The 21161-nt window shown below is 41.6% G+C and overlaps 1 protein-coding gene across 1 annotated transcript in view; it reads left to right on the top strand.

The window, feature by feature from the left end:
• Positions 1-21161, top strand: part of LOC147915642 (uncharacterized) — a 110112-nt gene that overhangs the window by 63708 nt on the left and 25243 nt on the right. The window contains exon 3 of the mRNA XM_087437804.1: positions 12601-12742. Within this exon, the coding sequence (XP_087293930.1) occupies positions 12601-12742 (142 nt within the window). The remainder of the gene's footprint in view (positions 1-12600; positions 12743-21161) is intronic.

Raw genomic sequence — 21161 nt, 5'->3', positions numbered from 1 at the left:
GATTTCAGTGTACAAATCTTGTACAGTTTCTTCAAATTAATACTTCAGTATTTTATTTTGATGCTCTTTTAAATGGAATTAAAAATTTTTCATTTTTCTAATTTCACATTAGTGGTACATAGGAATAGAGTTGACTTCGTACCCTGCAGAATTGCTAAATTCGCCTATTAGTTCTAGATTTCTTTGCCTGAGGAATTTCTATGTACACGATCATGTCAGCTGTATATTATAAGGCTTTACTTCTTTATAATCTGTATCCCTTTTATTTCTTTTTCTTGCATTAATACTCTGGCTAGGGCCTCTAGTACAATGTGTAATAGAAATAATGAAAGCCAACATCCTTGCCTTGTCTATATCTTGAGTAGAAAGTATTCAGTTTCACCATAAAGTATGATACCAGCTGTAGGTTTTTCATAGATGCTGTTTATCAAATTGAAGAAGTGTCCTTTTATTCCTAGTTTGCTGAGAGATTTTTCTCATGAATGGGTGTTGAATTTTTAAAATGCTTTTTCTGCGTGGAGATGATTCTGTGGTTCTCATTCTTTATTCTGTTAATATGATACACTAGATTGATTTCTATATATTCATCCAAACTTGCATCCTGGTCATGATTTGTTGGATTCAATTTGCTGATAATTCCTTGAGGATTCATGAGAGACACTGGTCTGAAGTTGCCTTTTGATATCTTTGTCTGGTTTTGGTATCAACATAATACTAGCCTCATAAAATGATGTGGAAATTGTTTCTTCCTCCTCTGTTTTCTCAAGAGTTTGTATAGGACTGGTGTTAATACTTAAATGTTTGATGGAATTCACCACTGAAGCCATCTGAGCCTGGAGTTTTTTTGTGAAATGTGTTTAAATTATGAATTTATTTAATTCACACAGGATTATTTAGGTTTCCTATTTTTCTTAATTCAGTTTGGTAATTTGTGTCTTTAAAGGAATTTGTCCATTTACTATCAATTATCAAATCTATTTCCTTAAGTTGTTCAGAATAGTCTCTTATTATCCATTTAATGTTATGAATTTCCCTCTAAATACTGCTATTCCTCCATCCTACAAATTTTAATTACGTTTTCATTCCATTAAAATGAATTCTAATTTCCCTTGTGATTTGTTCTTTAAACTGTGATAACCCATGAGTTTGAAGTGTGTCAATTAATTTCCAAATATTTGGGGATTTTACAGATATCTTCATGTTGTGGATTTCTAATTTAACGTCATTGTGGTCAGAGAGTATACTCTAAAATTTTAATCCCTTTAAATTTAATGAGTTTTAGGCCAGAATTAGGTTTTAGTTATTTTAGGCCAGAATATGGTCTATTTTTGTGAATGTTCCATGTACACTTGAAAAAATGTCTATTCGATTCTTGCTGGATGTGGTACTCAATACATGTGAAATAGGTCAAGTTGGCTCACAATATTTAAGTCTTCTAAATCCTTACTAGTTTTTTTTTTACTTCTTCTATTGATAAGATAGGAGTACTAATCTGTAAATACAATTGTTAATTTGTCTATTTCTTTTTCAGTTCTGCCACTTTATGCTTCATCTATTGTGAAACTCTATAGTTAGGTATTTATATATTTATTACTTTTGTCTTCTTGTGATACTGACCTATCATCATTATAAAAAGTCCTTCTTTGCCTCTAGCAATACGCCTTCTCAAGTCTATTTTGCTTCATAGTAGTACAGACATTCCAGTTTTCCTATGCTTTCTATTTACATGGCATATTCCTTCACCCTTTAACTTTTAACCTATTTTTGGTTTTGTATTTAAAGTTTTTCCATCATATAGAGCATTAAGTCTGTCTTGATACTTATCCAGTCTGATAATCTCAGCCTTTTACTTTATTTTTTTATTTTTTTATTTTTTGTGAGGAAGATCAGCCCTGAGCTAACATCCATGCTAATCCTCCTCTTTTTGCTGAGGAAGACTAGCTCCGAGCTAACATCTATTGCCAGTCCTCCTCCTTTTTTTTTTTCCCCCCAAAGCCCCAGTAGATAGTTGTATGTCATAGTTGCAAATCTCAGCCTTTTGATTGGAATATTAGTCAATTTATATTTAATATCATTGTTCATATGTTAGGATTTGGGTCTATCATTTAGCTATTAGTTTTTTAATTGTCTCATCTCTTTTTCATTCCTGTGCCTCCTTTCCTACCCTCCTTTGTTTCAAACAAATACTTTTTGTTTATAATTTGATGTCTTTTAGTGGCTTTTTACTTATATTTATTTCCATCAATTTTTATTGTTGTTTTAAGAATTGAAACCTGCATTTTTAACTTTCCACCAGTAAAATTAGGAATCTTGCCACAATACAGTTCTAGTTAACCACCTTTATGCTATTACTGTCATATATATTACATCAATATACATTATAAACCAAATAATACAGTGTAATACTTTTTTGATTTAAACAGTTATCTGTCTTTTAAAGAAATTAAGAAAAATGTAAGAGAATATTATGTATATTTCTGTTGTTATTCCTTTCTGTATATATGAGTTATCATCTAGTGTCATTTCCCTTCACTTAGAGGACTTCCTTTAAAATTACTTTATTGCAAGACTGCTAGCAATGAATTCTCTGTTTTTATTTATCTAAAAGTGTTTTCGCTTTGCCTTCTTTCTCCCCACTTAAAAAAAATTTTTAAGGTGTTTACATGAAATAAAATTAACCAACTTTAGATGAACAGTTGGATGAATATCCCTAATTGTTTAGAATCACAGAACTACTACCACAAACAACATATAGAACAGTCCCCTTGTTTTAAAAAGATCCCTCATGCTCCTTTGTATTTGATCTTCTCTCCCCACCTCCCACCCTAGGCAACTACTGATATCCTTTTGTCTGTAATTGTGAAATTTCTCATCTATTAGATTTTATCCTTATGTGGTGTCTCTCTTTATCTGTGGCAATGCATTCTGTTTTTAAATCTCTTTTATTTCTGATATTAATATAGCCACTTCAGCCTCCTTATGGTTTCTGTTTGCATGGCATATCTTTTTCCATCAATTTACTTTCAACTTGCATCTTTATATTGAAAGTGCATCTAAGGAAAAAAAAAAGAAAGTGCATCTCCTGTAAGCAGCATACAGTTGGGTTTTGTTTCTTAACCAGTTCTGAGAATGTCTGCCTTTTAATTGTGGTGGTGGTCCATGAGGTTTATGGTAGGTGTTGATATGATAGATATTACATCTATCATATTTTCTCTGTTTTTGTTTCTTTTTTTTTTTTTTTGGTGAGGAAGATTAGCCCTGAGCTAACATCTGTTGCCAATCCTCCTCTTTTTGCTGAGGAAGATTGGTCCTGGGCTAACATCCGTGCCCATCTCCCTCTGCTTTATATGTGGGGTGCCTGTCACAGCATGGCTTGAGAAGCACTGTGTAGGTCTGTGCTCGGGATCCGAACCTGCGAACCCCAAGCCACTGAAGCGGAGCGTGCGAACCCAACCACTATGCCACTGGGCGAGCCGTGTTTTTGGTTCTTTTGTTCCTCCTTTACTGTCTGATGACTTCTCATCAGAAAACATAGAGCCAGAAGGAAGTGGAACAACAACTTTAATGACCTAAAGAAAAAAATTATCAATCCAGAATTCTATATCCAGCAAAAATATCCTTCAAATATAAAGGCAAAATAAAGAGATTTTCAGATAAAAGAAAATTAAGAGTTTGTCACTGACAGACCTGCACTATAGGAAATGACAGAGGAAGTTCTTCAGGCTGAAGTCAAATGATACCAGATGGAAACTCAGACTCTCAGAAAAGATGAAGAACGTGAACAAATGGCAAATATCTGGCTAAATGCAAAAGGCTATCTCTTCTTTTTTGTGCCCTTTTCCTGTTACTTTTAAATATATGACTGTTTAAAACTAAAATCACAACTTTTTTTTGTGGTTTTTGTAACCTACAGAGATGTATTACATGTATCACCTATAACATAAAAGACAGACGTGGTATAGAGGCCTAAATAGTTGCGAGATTTCTATATTTATGTGAAATAGTACATTACTAACTGGAAGTAGACTGTTTGATGTTAAGGATGTATATGGTAATCCCTAGGACAACCAGTATAAGAATAAAAATCATACAAAAGAAGCTAATAAAAAAATTAAAATGGGATTCTAAAAGCAATATGAGTAATTAAAAAATCACCTTTATTTTGAAGGACCGTTTCAGCAGATATAGAATTCTTGTTTGGCATGTTTTTTCTATCAGGACTTTGAATATATTGCTCCAATTTCTTCTGGTCTCCATTGTTTCTAGTGAGAAATCAGGCATTCATTGTATTATTGTTCCCCTGTGAATTAGTCATCTATTGGTTTGTAACAAATTACTCCAAAACTTAGCAGCTTGAAACAACAAAGATTTATTACCTCACATGTTTCCAATGAGTGAAGGAAGAAGTAACTTAACTTGGTGGTTCCAGCTCTGAGTCTCTCATAAGGTTGCAATCAAGATGTCAGCCAGAACTGAAAGGCTTGATTAGCGTGGAAAGATCCACCTCAAAGCTCATTCACGTGGTTGTTGGCAAAAGCCTCAGTTCCTTGCCATGTGGATGTCGCCTTAGCTGAGTGTCCACACAACATGGCAGGTGATTTACCAGAGAGTTAGTGACCTAGGAGACAATAAACCAAACAGGAAATCATAGTACTTTTTAAGACCCAATCTCTGAAGTTGCACACCATCACTTCTGCTTTATTTTATTCATTAGGAGTGAGCCAAAAAGTCCAGCCCATATTCATGGAGGGGGGTGTGTGGGGGGGAGTGAGGGTGGGTGGGAATTATCTCTAATTTAAAGAATATCAAATGATTTGTGGACATTTGAAAACCACCACAGTCCATCTTCTGGCCACTAATTATTTACATTCCTCTGTCAAAGAAATAAAAATTATTGTGACACCTGATAAAGTAAGGAAGACTTTAATGAAGGGACTACTGCAACAGGGGTTTTGCAGTAGAGGAGAGAGATTGGGCTCAACTATGAATACTACAAGGAAAAATGGGTATTGATAACCAAGGGGGAGGGTGTCAGTTGATAGAAAATTCCCACATGGATAGGGTAAGTCTTGTGAAACTGACCTAACAGGATTCTTGCTGAAGGCAGGCCAGAGTGATCTCGTATTACCTGGGAGTTGCTGGGGGTTGAGGAATTTGACCAGATATCTTGGATGAGCGATTCTCACTAAACTGACTTGACAGGATTTCTGCCAAAACTGGCTGAAGCAAAGATGGAAATTGAGACCCACAAGTCAAGGCCTAATCGAAGAGAGGGCTCAGAGGAGCCTAATTAAAGTTTAGTCAAAGAGAGACTCTTTCTCAGTTTCTACAGGCAAAGCAAAGTGCTTCCTGCCCAAGGGCCCAAAAATCTCATCGCATTACAGAATCAGTGAAAAGTCCAGAATCTCATAATCTACATAAGATCTGGTGCAGATGAGGCTCACTGAGTGTGTTTATGTAAGTGAGGCTTTTCACATGGAGTTCCTCATGGTCTGAAGACCTGTGAACTAAAGAGACAAGTTATGTGTCCTCTCCCCCAACAAACCTAATATGCAGCTGTGGGACAGATAAAAGGATAAGCACCATAGACGTTTAAAAATGGGGGAGAGCCAGCCTTTGTGGCCCAGTTGTTAAAGTTAGGGGCACTGTGCTTTCGTGGCCCGGGTTCGGTTCCCAGGCACAGAACCACACCACTTGTTTGTCAGTAGCCATGCTGTGGCGGCAGCTCACATAGAAGAACTAGAAGAACTTACAACTATGCACAATTATGTACTGGGGCTTTGGGGGTGGGGAATGAAAAAAAAGGGAGAAGATTGGCAACAGAAATTAGCTTAAGGTGAATCTTCCCATGCGAAAAAAAGAGGCAGTAATAATGGGGGAAATGGGAGGGACAAAAGAGTCACTGGTCCGCAGCACTGTTCACATCCAGCCAAGCAAATGTCAGAGGTTCATTGATTAGGACCTGGTTTCTCCCAAGCAAATGATCTGAGAGAGAGAGAGAGAAAGAGAGAGCAGAAAACCACAGTCCCTTTTGTGACCTAACATCTGAAGTCACACAACATCACTTCTGCCTTATTCTGTTCTTTAGAAGTGAGTCACTGAGTCTAGTCCACACTCAAGAGGAGGTGAGTTAGTTCTACCTTCTGAAGGAAGGAATATTAAAGAATTTAACATTTTAAAACCACCACCCCCTGTATATAAGGTTCATTATCTCTTAATGCTTTCAGGATTTTTTCTTATTTTAAGTTTTCATCAGTTTGACTTGGATGAGTCTAGTTGTGGCCTTCATGGTTATCTCTTTTGGTGTCTGTTGTGCTTCTTGGATCTATAAGCTAAGGTTTCTTTTCCTGAATTTGGAGAACTTTCAAACATGATTTCTTCAAATCTTTTTTCTCCTTCGTCTCATTTTTGAACTCTGATTGTCTATTTGCCTTATTTTATATTCTCCCATGAGTTTCTGAGGTTTTATTTGTTTTTCTTCAGTGTTTTTTCTCTGTATTTTTTTGGATTGGGTAATTTCTATGGATTTATATTCATCCTTATGATTCTTTATTCTGCCTTCTCTTCTGTTGAAGTCATCCACTGAACTTTTATTTCATTTTTTTTTCTTTTCAGTTCTGGAATATTTATTTGATCCTTTTTTATACTTTCCATTTCTTTGTTCAGACTTACTGTCTGTTCACTCTTTAATACTAATATTTCCTTTAATTCCTTCAATGTATTTTCATTTGATTCTTTAGATATATTTCTATAGCTGTGTGGAAGTCTTTAGGTGCTAAATCCAACATCTGGGCACACTGGGAATGCATTTCTGTTGACTTTCTCATTATGGTCACACATTTATATTTCTTTGCATGCTCAATAATATTTAATTTAAAAGTGGACATTGAGGGCCGGCCCCATGGCTTAGCGGTTAAGTGTGTGCGCTCCACTGCTGGCGGCCTGGGTTCAGATCCCGGGTTCGCACCGACGCACCACTTCTCCGGCCATGCTGAGGCCGCGTCCCACATACAGCAACTAGAAGAATGTGCAACTATGACATACAAGTATCTACTGGGGCTTTGGGGGAAAAAAATAAATAAAAAAAAATTATATATTAAAAAAAGTGGACGTTGAAGATATTATGTTTTAGCAAATCTGGAGTCTATTTTATTTTTCTGAAGATTGGTTATTTTTTCTAGAAGGTGGTTAATTTGCCTGGACTACACTGTGAAATCTGAACCCGTGCTGTGTGCAACAGTTGATGTCTCTGCTCCATTTTCCAGTATCCAGTTGCTGCATTTTTATTACGGATCTTGAAAGATTTACTGCATCTGTGTATCAGTGGTCAACCAAGGATTTGGGCAGTTTATACTCACATTTTGGCACTCACCTTCTCTGTGGTTGCTTTGTTTTTGGTATTTCCCCTAAATTTCCAAAGGCACAGCCAGCCACACATTCTCATCTTCAATACCTTAAGCCAGTTAAGATTTTGGCTTTCTGTTGCCTGAGCTTTGTGCTGATGGGGGGATTCATCAGTCAAAGGTGCAGACTTGCAGATTTTACCAGGATCAGCCCTTCTGTCAAGGGTTGACTTTCCTCTAGGTTCTTCCTGATCTTCAGCCGTTTCTCTGGAGTGTCCCACACCTATGCATCATTTAGTGGTCAACCAGATATTTTGACAGCGCTTATATTCACATTTAGTATCTCAGTCCTTCTGTTGCTCTCTCACTTTCTAATTTCCCCCTTTAAATCTCCGGCTACTCTGAGCTCTGAATTTTATCATCTGCCCCCTTGACTCCCTGGGGTATCTGCTGGGGGATTGGAGGCACCTTCAGGTGAGAAGGCTACTAACTTACAGTCCTCTCCCGTTATAGTAGTGGTGATTCAAGATGAAAATTCTTCCCATACTTCTGCCTGCCTTTGTTTATTTTCAGTGACTTCAAATATTTGTTTTTTAACATTTTGGTCCAGTTTTCATAATTATCTTCTGTGGGGAGACTTGCCCAACCTCCTTATACTGACATTACCAGAAGTCCCACCTGAAAGAGGATTTTGGGGAGAAAAGGTCACAGCCCATGATTTGATCTTGTGAGACTAATATGGATCAGGTGCCAGAGATTACCTATTCAGTTTTCTCAAAGTGAGATGTGATTAGGCCTGGGGTCTGGACACACAAACACCTCAGGGAAATCACTGACTTTATACAACTCACAGTGACAAAGAAGGACACCCCCTATCTGATTGACTCTTTAGTTTTGGAGACAAAACCTTATATACATAGAATTTTCCTCCATTATCTGAAACAAGTCACCAAAAATACAGCTAAATTTGACTGGAGGCCTTGGTAGTGGTTCTGTTAAATCTGAAACAAGCTGTACCTTTGTCTTCATCCTCCTCAGAACCATGAAATTACAGGGGTCTCTCACCAATCTGACAGCTGCTTGTGGCCTTTGACCATGAGACTATTCCATTATTCAGTGGACTCTGGGCTTTTTGACTTAAGGCTTTCCTCCAACTCTGAGGAGTACAGCCCATTGTGATATAATTGCATTGGTGTTGTCAAATCCTAGTGAATAACAATTATCATGCCAAAGAATTTAATTTATGCCTTCTCATACTGTAAAGGGGTCTTCTCGGACAAAATTGTAAGAGGTAGGAAAGTACAAAAAATATCACATGTGAAATGGAAATGGCACATCTACTTGAGCACTAAGCCTGGATTCAGAGGCCATAGCAAGCTACACAGAGAGATGGTGGGCAGAAGATGTGCTCATCTGCTGCTTTCCCCAAACCATTGGCCACTGAGGGCTTTGACAACAGGTATGCCACCTGATAATGAAGCATGAGTCACTGATGGAACAACTCATCTGTTGCGTTGTGGCAAATCCAAAGGAGTGCTGCAGCCATCCACTGTTTGATGGTAAACTGCTGACAGCCCATAGCACTGGACGCTCTGTGCAGTTAGGGTGAATGTCGATTGGCCATGGAGCACACAAAGTGACATTGACTGAAGCATATAGACTCATGGGCCTTTAGTAATGGGCCTGCTGGGTGGTCAGGCCATTGGGTTTCTGAATACTGGATATTTAAGGGCACATCACATGGTGAACCCTTTTATAAAGAAGATTAAACAACCTAGACTAAAATGTAATCCTTATGTTACATGTTTCTTGCCCATGAGAATGGATTTCAGGACCAGCACTAGGCTTACAGGATCAGTATCTGCATTTTAACAAGATCTTCACATCATTTGCTTACATACTAGAATTTCAGATGCACTGCTCTAGGACCATTTTTCTTGAAGTGTGATCCCCAAACACCTGGAGCTCCTCTCCAATAGCAAATTCTCAAGCTCTGCCCCAGAGACTCTTTATCTGGTTGTCTGGGGGTAGACCCAGGAATCTGCATTTTCAACAAGCACCCTAGGTTTTGTGCACACTAAGATTTGAGGACAGCTGCTTTAGATGGTGGGAAATCTGGGCTGTGGGCCGGAAATGGAATGATGATGTTTAGGAACTGGAACACACAAGCCATGGCTTCTACTAGGAATCAGTGGAGCAGATCCAGTTGATATGTGGAGAACACAGACCTCTTACCATCCTTAAGAATCATGTAGGGGGCCAGCCCCGTGGCTTAGCCGTTAAGTGTGCACGCTCTGCTACTGGCGTCCCGGCTTTGGATCCTGGGCGCGCACCAACACTGCTTTGCTGGCCATGCTGAGGCCATGTCCCACATACAGCAACTAGAAGGATGTGCAACTGTGACATACAACTATCTACTGGGGCTTTGGGGAAAAAAAGGAGGAAGATTGGCAATAGATGTTAGCTCAGAGCTGGTCTTCCTAAGCAAAAAGAGGAGGATTAGCATGGATGTTAGCTCAGGGCTGATCTTCCTCACACACAAAAAAGAATCACATAGATATGATGGCAGAGCCACATCTGTTCCTCCACTGATAGTCACCATGGACCTAAAGTGACAGGAACCACTGACCTTGGTGATTAACCTGTTTCTGAGCAAGTTCTCATGAGAGGCCAAGGGAAAGCCAGCCCATCTCAGGGATAGAGGGTCAGCTGTGCCCCCCTAGTCCTTAGAGGCCAAAGAATAGGACTAATATCTCTTTAAAAGAATCCTGAAAAGTAAAAATCGTGGCCTCTTTTTCTGCTTTAGCAAACTTGACACTTCCTGAAATCCAGGTCACCTCTACCATCTGGGGATTTTCATCCTGGGTCAGTTTGGTTTCTGGAGTCATGAGAGCCCAGAACTGTCCCCTGGTGACCTTCATAGCCCAAATCCTCTGCTTCTGCCAGGGGAAGATCTTTCCCTTTCTTCTCACTGATTCTGCAGCCACTCCTAGGAAGCAGTCTCCCCAGTATGGCAGTTCCACCATCCAGCTGTGGGTCCCAGGGGAGTAGCCTTCCTGATCCACCACATTGGGGTTGGTGTCTAGTCTTTTGGAATGAGCAGACAGCCCTAGTAGAGAGTCTCTCATAGTCACATGTTTCCCATCCTCAGAGACTAGGAGCTTTGGGTGAGCAGTATCCAGGTCCAGGACCACTTCCACTGCTAGAAAAAGAGACTGAGGGTCAGAGCTCCACTGGATGAAAATAGGAGAACCATATCCTACCCCTGGCTAGACTTGGAACAGATCACTTCAGCAGTCTCTTCCTCAGTTTCCTCTTCCATAAGATGGGAGAAGTCATCATTATTATTATCAAATACTATTAAAACAACTTAAATTACATAACATCTTGTAATTTACAAAAAACACATTTAAGGCTCGTGATAACTACAAGAGTCAAACAGGGAAACTGTTACTTCTTTACAGGGGGAAAAGTGAGTCTCAGAAAAGTGAGGTGGTATTTGTCTTGTCACCTCAGGTAAAAGAGAAGCTCTAATATGACCACTGGAGGTTGACCTTACCTTTCCTATTTCCTTCATTCTCCACATGAAGAAAGGGGACTTTCTAGGTATCTCTATCCTTTAATTTCCATTACTCACTGTCTGTGGCTGCTATCATAGAACCATTTCTGACTGAAGTGGATGCCTCAGCCTGGGGTTCACAAAAATCCTAGATGTCCTTTAGTCTCTCTTGGGTGGATAGCCATGGCCCCTAGAAGAAATAGAAAAGTATCATTTCTTTTAAAAGGCTTAAGTCTGAGTTACTGTTTTCTCCACCAGAGAATCTCAAACTTTTCCCACTATGCTATTTTAAGTACAGTTACTCCCCCAACACAGACTTTTGAAGGTCTTTCATGATTTCATTCACAAATATGTATTGATCTTGTACAGAAGTCACCAGGAAGGAAATAGTACTGTCTGCACTGACTGTGAACCCTGAATAGGTCTCTTAGTTTTGTGCATACAGGCCTTATCCTGGATAGCTTTCTCCGGCATAGCTGCTTATGTTCTTGAGGTGAACTGTCTTTCTGAAATTCATCTTGATTGTTTTAATAATAATTTATTTATTATATGACTTGCAATACCCAGTACTCCTAAAAATTGATGTCCTTTTGATATCTAACCTTGATTCCTCATTTTCACTCTATATTGATTACCTTTTTGTGAGAGGGCTTGAACTGTTTGGAGAGAAGACAAACCTTCTGCGACTTGGCTCCCATCTCTTAGAATGATGTTGTCATCCGCGGCTTAAAGCTTCATGATCAAATATCTTAACTAACACTCAACCCAGGGCAAGGAATAGACTCATCTGAGACAGACTTGTAGCTGCTGGTGGCCTGAATCTGTCCAGGACAGTCCTCCCTGAACAGGTTGTTCCACAACTTCCAGTAGGAGGAGCGCAGGGGAATCAGGCTTGGTTGCAGGGTCACTTGTATTCCTGCTTTTCCTTTTAGTCTGTTCAATAAGACAATTAATCCCCATTTTGGCAAGCTTGAATTAGATTTTGCCAGTTCAACCAAAAAATACCTGATGAGTTAGATTTTGCCAGTTCAGCCAAAAAGGTTACATTTTTTCTTGAATAACAGTGTTTTCATTTGCCGAAGTAGCATGGTCCACCTCAAGCAAAAGCTCTATCTATTCAGCACTTTTTTGCCTTTTTCAGTTTGTATCCAATTATGTTTCCTTCACACCCAGAAATCTCAAGAGGATTTTGGAGGGTATGTGAAATCTTAGAGCAACACTAAAGTTTCTGTATTCCACAGGTAGAGAAATTATGATGCCTGAGAATTTTAGAAGTGAACTAGCATCATGCGAAAGTAATTTTGACCAGGGTTGAAAGGATCTATTATTGTATTCAGAATTGTGTTTAGAATACAGAGGTTTAATTTTTGTAATACTGCTAAAGCCACTACTAAAGCAAGACACCAAAAGTTTGTCCCAAATTTAGACTAGACATTAAAAGAGTTTACGTACCTCATAAAGTTTGGCATCTTCCTCTCTCTATAGCCAAGTGGCATTTGTGTTCTATGAGATGTTGCAAACCACACACAGGAATTACCGATCCTCCCGGCAATAGAAAAAGGCCCTTTCCTTGTGCTGCTCACAGAACCAGACTTCCTGTGCTGGATTCTCACTCCTGGGCCCCAGTATTAGGATGGAGACCAAACTGGCCAGAGTCCAGTTGAGCATGATGTCCCCCTCTTGAATGGTTTCTTCCAGAATGGACAGCACATGGCTCCCTTGGTGGATCTGAAAGTGACACAGCACTCAGTGATGCAGGCCTGGCAGAAGCTGCAGCCACAGAAGATGCTCACAGGTCCTTCATGTGCTCCAGGCGGCTGCACGTCACCTCTTCCAGGAGGTTCGTACTGGTGGGCCCATTCGCCATGACTGCTGTCCAAGGTGTGCTCTAAGAGGTGGGAGCCAAGCAGCAGCAGGTTTGTCTTGTCTCCAAACAGTTCAAGCCATCTCACAAAAAGATAATCAATATAGAGTGAAAATGGGGAATCAAGGTTAGATATCAAAGTTAGTCTTAACTAACTTTGACTGTGACAGGTGGTGGATGTGGTTAGGAATGTGTGAAGGAATTGAGATGGGAGGAGGAGTTGTTTAGGATGGAGAGGGATAATATAAGCCACTAGTGCAGGGCCGCTGCAGTAGCCTCCTAACTGGTCCTCGTCGATACATTCTCATCCTCTCCAATCTCTTCTCCATACTGCACCAGAGTGGACTTTCTCAAATTAGACCCTTACCTTCGCTTCTCTGTTTACCAGGCCAGGCAAGGAGGGCTTACGGGACTTGGCTTCTGTCTTCAACCTCCCCTCTCTCTCCCACCTCGTTTCCCTCCAGCCATGAGAACAAACGTTGGTGGAGCATCAGCTATGTGCTAGGCGCTGTTCTGAGCATTTGACATGTATCAACTCAGCTAGTGCTCACCACATCCCTAAAACATCACCCATTTTGCAGGTGAGGAAACTGAAGCACACAGTGGGTAAGTAACTTGTCCGAAGTTACATAGCTAAGTGGGTCATGAGGAAATACTAGAATCTAGGTGGTCTAGGTCGAGGCCCGCACTCTTCACTGCCGTGCTGCAGCTGCCTCCAGCTTCCCTGGACTTGGTCAATCCTGTGAACCTGCCACTCTGTCCTATACCCAGGACGTCTCCCCAGCTGTTTTCCTCTATGTAAACCACACCTTCCCTGTCAACTCCAGTTCTTCCTCAGAAGGCAGTTCAAATGTCATCTCAGGGAGGACGTCATGAGCTGCTCCCAGTCTACGGTGGGCATCCTTGCTCTGTATTCCAAATGCCTATCTTTTCAGCTCAACTCTTTAGTATATAAACCCACAAAGCACAATTGACTTGCTCGTTAATGCATCCCCAGTGCCTGGCAGATATCAAGCCCAAAATAAATTTGATCAGAGTTAATAAATTAATACAGTTCCCCAAAAAGTAGTTAGGGAGGACTTCTTGTTTCTGGTAATGGTGGGCTGGTACATTTGGACTACTTTCCTACTGAAAACAGCCATTTTTTTTAATGCAACTCGCCTTGCTTATGACTACAGAAATTTCGGATATTACGAGGGTTATTATGTAGAGAATTGTATTTATTCTTTCTGACTGTAAACATCAGAAATTTTTCATTCTGTAGAAGCTTCAGAGAGACAGAATTGTGCTCATGCTGAAGAATTTTTCTTTTTTTTACTTAGGCTTAACAATAGAATGGGCTGCCTTGGTAGCTAGTGAGTTATCTATCCCTAAAGGAATTCAACCACTTGCTCTTGATGTTATGTAGAGAATTTTGACAATATTAAGGCATCAACCCACCTGATCTCTGAGACCTCTTCCTCACTCAAGTTGCCATAGTAGATAAAAGTATGACATAGTAGACACCGGGCCCAGTGTCAGAGGACCTGGGTTCTACTAGCTATGTGACTTGGGCTGGTCGCTTCTGAGTCTCCTTCCTAACATTTGTTAGTTAAGCTGGGATAATAACATCTGACCAACTAACAGAGTTGTGAATGGATTAAATTGGATAATACATTTAAATTCTTGTGTTGTTTTGTTTCATTTTTGGCTTTGGTTTTGTTTTGCTTCTTTCTTTGCATTGTAAAGGCCCAGATCAACTCTTTCTCTGTATCCCAGCATTTTCTGATTGCACAACATCATTATAGCAACAACAAAAGAACTTTTAAAACGAAAAGAAAAAACTTACCTGCAATCCCAGCACCTAATACAATAATCGTACTTATTTCTCTGTACTCTTCCAGTGTGGTCAAGGATGACTTTGGGTAACAACATGGGAAACCATATCAGTTAACAGTGCATGAAGGCCCAACAGTACCATGAGCCTTTTGCCACTCCCAGGTACCTTCATGTGATATAATAAGAAAAGTGTTGGTTGTTTTGGGTAGTTGGAGGGAAAACTGAGGTGAAAGGTGTAGTTGGGTACGAGAAAAATGAATGGAAATAGTTTTGTCTCCTTTCTCAAGCCCACTGAGCAATATTAATTGTTTACCCCCCTCTGCTGTTCTCCTGTCTCTCAGGTACGATGTGTAGATATGTGACTGAGTTCCAGTCAGTCCTGTCTGCCTTTTCCTTCTCCAAAAATCCAAACCAAGAGAATTCCTCCTGAACACAACACATGGTGAAGAAGGAAGGGAGAGAGAGTGGGAGAAAAAGGCTGGATTTTGCCTGAGATCCTCTACCTGCTGCAACGTGGAGTGGTTTACCTGGGAGAGATGGGAGATCCCCAGAAAAGAGGGAAAAAAACAATAATTTTACCCATTCTGACGTCAGACCTTCCTCTAAGGAGCTGAAGCAGACACTGTTCCATTTCACCCCTCCCTTCCTAGAGTTTTAGACAGAGGTTCAGCTAAGTAATTGGTGTTGACACTGCGTTGATCCTGAACATGGGACCAGTTCAGCCAGGGCACACACTCCTCCTGTCCTCAGCCTGTTTGTCTCCCTCCTTGACTTTGTTCTAGAATTAAAGAAGGTGAGCCCACAGAGGGGAGTGACTGCCCCAGGATACAGAGAGTGTGGCAGAGTGGGAACTCTCTGACTCTGAGGCCAGTGGGTTTTCCACAGTAGCATCAAAGGTGATGTGAAGGAGGACGTTAGTGGAGAGAATGAGGGAGCCATCGGGGATTGAGAAGAGTCCTGTTTCCAGGTTCCTCACACCTCAGTCTAAGCCATGAGAACATTTCTCAAACTTCTCTACTACTCCAGATCTCTCCACTTATTCAAGCCCTCCTCAAGAACAAGTTCTCCATGGAAGTTTTCTTATTGAGGTGTTCTACTAACAGTTTTCTTTGTTTCTCTGAATTCTCTCAGCGCATCTCTGTGAGGGATTTGAATTCACTTGTGCAGGGGGTTGTTGTGCAATTGTCTTCTCATTGTTTTATGTTATGTGTCCAGTCTCTCTTATTAGACACACACACATGGACGTACACACTCATTCCCCACACACTGGGGACTAGGTCCTCAGTCAGTTAATACTGGAGCTTATGCTGATCCACTGTCTCTGGTTCCTACCTCGGGATCACACTCTGTGCAGTATTTCTATTCAGCTGTGTCTGAGTCAGGTCCAGGAGTCCCTTAAATTACTGCCTTTGGCTTCATAGACTACCAACCTTTCCATGCATGATGACAGTGAGGAGATGAAGGCAAACTTTGCATTAAGCAGTTGATGGAGAAGCCAAGTTACTTTGATGATTAAACCAAGATCTTCACAAGTCAGATGAAGATTCTCCACTTAAATCAGGGAAATATGCAGTGATACTACAGCCAAACCATGGAGCATGGTCCGAACAAAGAGCAGCCACAAAATCAAGCAGGTGGGTGCCTGGGAGAAAGCAGAGGAAAGCAGTACTTACCACTTCACCCATAGAGTCAGGCTGGGGCAGGCAAGGGTGCACAAGTTGTCGCTTGAGATAAAGGCTGGCCCAGTATGGTCACAAGGGGGCAGGGTCTGTGTGACATTACTTCACTTAATATTCAGCAGTGTCAGTTGGTCGTGGATATGTGCTGAGTATATATTTTTTGGGGGCTGGCGGTGGGGAATCACAAAAGTACAACCTAATGTTTATCCTCAAAGACTTACAGTTAATATGGGGAGGCACTCATACTTCTGGGAACACTTGATTGACCCTTTGATGCACCAAGTGATGTCCAAGACCTGAACCTCCTTAAATGTTAAATGAGAAGCAGAGAAAATAATTTACCAAAGTTCATAAGTGAGACACTCCAGTGGTCATGGAGAGTTTCATGAATGAGATGGATAGAACTTTGGATAGAACATGATGGATGTGTAGTGATTTGGGTCAATGAAGGAAATAAAAGAAAGAAATTCCAAGTAGGTGGAGATTAGAGTTCAGCAAAGTGTGGGGTGAGATTTGCCCAGCTAGATCTCCTGGGAGCTGTGTTCATTGGAGCTGGAGTCACAGGACAAGAGCTCAGCTGGGGAAGCGGAGCTAGATTTCGTCATTCGGATCTAAGAGTGTCTCACCCCAAGGGGTTGAGTAGCACCTCCTGTCCCTGCTACTTCTGGAGCCAAGGTGCAGTCATCCTGTTGTGCAGCAAAGCCCGGAAGGTTCCCCTGGCTGTGAGAGGGCAGGCTGAGAAGTGGTGGGTGAGGTGGGAGGCTGGTGGCCTGCTGAACTTCCAGAGCCCCAATTCCCAGGGTGGGCCAGTGCATGTGGCTGCCTCTGGACTCCAGGATCTTGATCTAAGGTCAGATCCCCTGCTTGTCTATCAGGGTTCCAGGATCAGGGCCACATGAGATCCAGAAAGTACCAGAGTGCCTAGAAAGTGGGTCTCTTTCTGGTGGAACAAATTTTCTCAGGTCTTTCTCCCTCAGCATCCTAAATGTCTTAGATTGAGAGTAAGCGAGGCCCCAAATCTGAAGGTAGTGTGTGATGGACATGTATGTGTCTGTGTGGACTCATGTGTGCATATTAACATGTATGGCTATTTTACGTGTGTGAGTATGTGTTTGTTGTATGTGAATATAAGCATATATGGGTGTATGTGTGTGCGTTGTATGTGTGTGGGTGTTTGTGAGTTTATCTGTGTGTTGCTCTGAGACCTCCTCATCCTTGGTCCCACCCTGGCCTTTCCTGGTTACCTCCATCCCTAGCCCACAGGTTGTAAAGGACAGAGCAGCTCTCCATCTGCAGGCAAGTAAGAGTAGGCTCAGGGTGACAAGTGTTGGGAGAACTGGTCCTCATCACATTTGGAAGAGGGAAATAGGAACTCAATAGTGGGACGTCCTCTCTTTCCAGGATTCTGCCTTAATAAAAGCGTCAGGCTTGGTCCTTACTAGGATAGTAAGGGATTTACATGAATTAATCATTTAAACCTCGTATGAGCCCTATGAGATGGAAACAGCTATCAACCCCATTTTTAGACAGGGAAACTGAGCCCACTGAGAGGTTAAGTGACTTTCAACTGGCTGAGCTGTGACTCTAAGGAAACAGTCTGACTGCTGAGCCCACGTTCCCACTCTGTCATGTTGACTCCTGTACACTGTACACCTGCCTTGTTAAGGGTCACCTCCTCCTGTGGACTCTGACAGTTTCCCTTTCTTGTCCAGGCACTGAGACTGGCCAGGCATCTGTTGCATTTCACATGGCCTCTACAGCTGAGTCTATGGGGTCTGAAGTGACAGGAGAGTTGGTTCTGTTGGCTGATGGAGTATGTTTGCTGGAGGTGATGGGAAGGGAGGGTCGCATCTGGGCTATAGGGAATGGATGGCGTTGTCATTTGAGGTGTGAGGTGGGCTATCATGAAAGGGTAAAGACCAGCAGTGGCCATGCAGAGTTTATTCCTCACTGTTTTATTTCACAGCCTGAAAACAGCCCCACACGGGCCTGAGAGACACAGGAGTGTTCACTCATCTCCTTCCAATCCCTGCTGCCCCTGACTTCTCTTCTTCCAGCTGACTTCCTGGTCACATCTGCTCTCCAAGGTGAAAACGTGAGGAGAGGACTAGCCCCACCCCTGCTCATGGGCACTTCCTCCCACCCTGCCTGCTGCTCCCCACTGGGGCCTCCTGGATGGTGAGAGGAAAGCAACTAGGATCCTAAGAGAACTTGACATTTATGCTGGTGAAGAGAAAGCAGGATGTCTGTCTTCGAGAAAGGGAAGGGCTGTCATTGGGAAGAGGACTGAGTAGTTCCTTGTGGGCTGTTAGACTGGAGACCTCTGTTCCTTGCCATGTGGACCTTTCCAACACAGCCGCTTGGTTCATCAGAGCTTGCAAGCCAAGAAGACAGTAGACAGAGTCAGCCAGCAAGAGGGAAGTCATGATCTTATATGATCTAATCACAGAAGTAACATCACCGTTGCCACATTCTGTTGGTTAGAAGAGTCACGGGTCCTTCCCACACTCAATGGGAGGAGATCCTACAGGGGACTAATCACCAGGAGGTGGGGCTATTTTGGGCAGCATCTTAGAATCTGTCTGCACAGAGACATTCCAAGTCAGAGAAAGCAGGAACCAGAGGTTGCAAGGCCTCTGCACTAGATGTGTTCATTCACAGGCTGGACAATCACTGAACGAGATCATTATAACTGGGAGTCCTGAGTTAGACGAGATGATCTGCAGAGCCCAGCTGGGTCTATCAAAGTGTAGTTTTGGATACAAGAATCATAGTGTCGTTGGAAAGGTTTCTCTTGAGTTCTGTGTGTACCTGAAAGAGCTTCCTCTCAGAATATTTCCCTCTTTACCTTAAAACGTCCTTTATCTCTAGGAAAGCACCATCACTAAACTGAAGTGGTTTTTTCTTCCATATGTCATCCTGCCAAGCAAATCCTGGCTCCCACTATTTCTTCCAGCTGGCTTTCATATGGGATTCCACAAAGTCACTTCTTGTGATTTCAATTTGTTGATTTCTTCCCCTTCATCCAGGTGATTTCTTTGTGATTTTATTTTTCTTGCGTCGATTAGTAAGCTACATTAGGAAATGGGTATTCCCTAACCAAACTCCCCACTAATGTTTGGACCACATGGGTGAAGTTTCCTCTCCAAGTCTCAGCTCACCACACAGGGACAAGACAAAATTAGTGGGGCTCCTGGAAAATCATGGATTGGCACAGTTCCTCATCAAGACGAGATGGGCCGGCTCTGTGGCTTAGCGGTTAAGTGCGCGCGCTCTGATGCTGGCGGCCTGGGTTCGCATCCCGAGGCACCACTTCTCCGTACAACGCGAGGCCGAGTCCCACGTACAGCAACTAGAAGGATGTGAACCTATGACATACAACTATCTACTGCGGCTTTGGGGGGAAAAAAATGAATAAATAAAATCTTTAAAAAAAAAAAAAAAAAAAAGACGAGACATTTAGGTCACAAAGGAATGTACCTTAGTCTTCTTTATGCAGGGAGTGGCACAACACCAGGCACACAGTAGGCACTCAAGTGTTTAGAGAATTCCACTAAATTGAACTGTTCCCCTTACTTCCAATCACCCAACAACTTATGAACCCACCCACTCCTTAAGCTACAGACCCAAACTGCTTGTTTTACATCATTTTTCCAGGTGGGATGCTAACCATTTGGGGACCTCTCTTTCCCACTGCATTTTCACATGCTTCTGTTCCCATGACAAGCACTTGAACTTACACTCAGAAGTCTCTGGTCCTTTTAACCCTTTTCCTCCATCCTAATAGTCTCATTATTGTTCCTGCAAGGTTTTCCCTGCCCAACCCCCTTCTTCTCCATGTATCCAGTCTAGTGTCTCGCAGTTCATTCTCATACTTCAACCAGAGAGACTCTTCCAAAATGTGAATCTGATCAGGGTCTCCCTGGCTTCAGTGCTGCCATATGCTGCATGCTGTTCTCGGGTTAAAAGCCAAGGTTTTCCTCAAGCTGAGATGGCCTTGTGATCTGGAGCATGGTCACCACACCACTCCCACTTTTTGTCCCTGTGCTCTTCTCTCTCTAATCTCCACCCTGATCTGCTAACAGTTCCTCCACATCCCCACATGCTCTTTCTCTCTATCTGAGCCTTTGTTTGTGATGCTCTTTCTCTAAAAGGTTTCCTTTGCCCACTTACTTGGATTAAGTGTATTCCTCTGCCAGGTCTCAGTCTAGACATTGCTTGCACCTAGAAGCTGTTTCCCAACTGTTAATTATAACATTTTGCATTTACCAGGTTATTCTACCCCATTGTGAATTCCTTGATGTTTCCCTCACTGAGCCTAGCAGAGAGCCTGCCCTTTAGTAACTGCCTAATAAATGTTTGCTAAATGAATGTGGGGTTTTCTTTGGTAATTCAAAATTTATTTTGAATGGGTAATACATGCACAAGGCTTTAAAAATTCATATAACATAAAAGAGTTTACAGTGAAAAGTAAATTATCTCCTCTCTCTCATCTACAATTCCTCCACATTCCCTCCCTGGCCATAATCACTGTTACCAGTGTCCACAGTATTATAGAGAGATTTCCCTTTGTATCAGGTGGTATTTTACCACACATTCTGTTTGCATCTTTGTTATCAATTAACAGTATACGCTGACATTATTCTTTTTTACATACAAATATGGTTCAGTTTAAGATATTGATAACAAATCTGTCACTCCTGATTTTTAAAAATTTACTAAGTATAGCATAAATCATCCTTATTTCATAGCAATAGAGTTTTATCTGGCACATGGTCACCCAGATTGAAAACTGCATTCATTCTCCTGCTTCCCTCGAGGCTAGTTGTGATCATCTGACTAAGTTCTGGCCAATACTGTGAAGCAGATGTGAAGTTGTAAGCGTTGTCCTTAAAGGG

This window comes from Ceratotherium simum, chromosome 13, assembly GCF_057802395.1.
Source record: "Ceratotherium simum simum isolate JZ-2026a chromosome 13, ASM5780239v1, whole genome shotgun sequence".
NCBI classification, from domain to species: Eukaryota; Metazoa; Chordata; class Mammalia; order Perissodactyla; family Rhinocerotidae; genus Ceratotherium; species Ceratotherium simum.
Note: the sequence above shows the minus strand (reverse complement) of the source record. Positions and strands in the feature narration are given on the sequence as shown.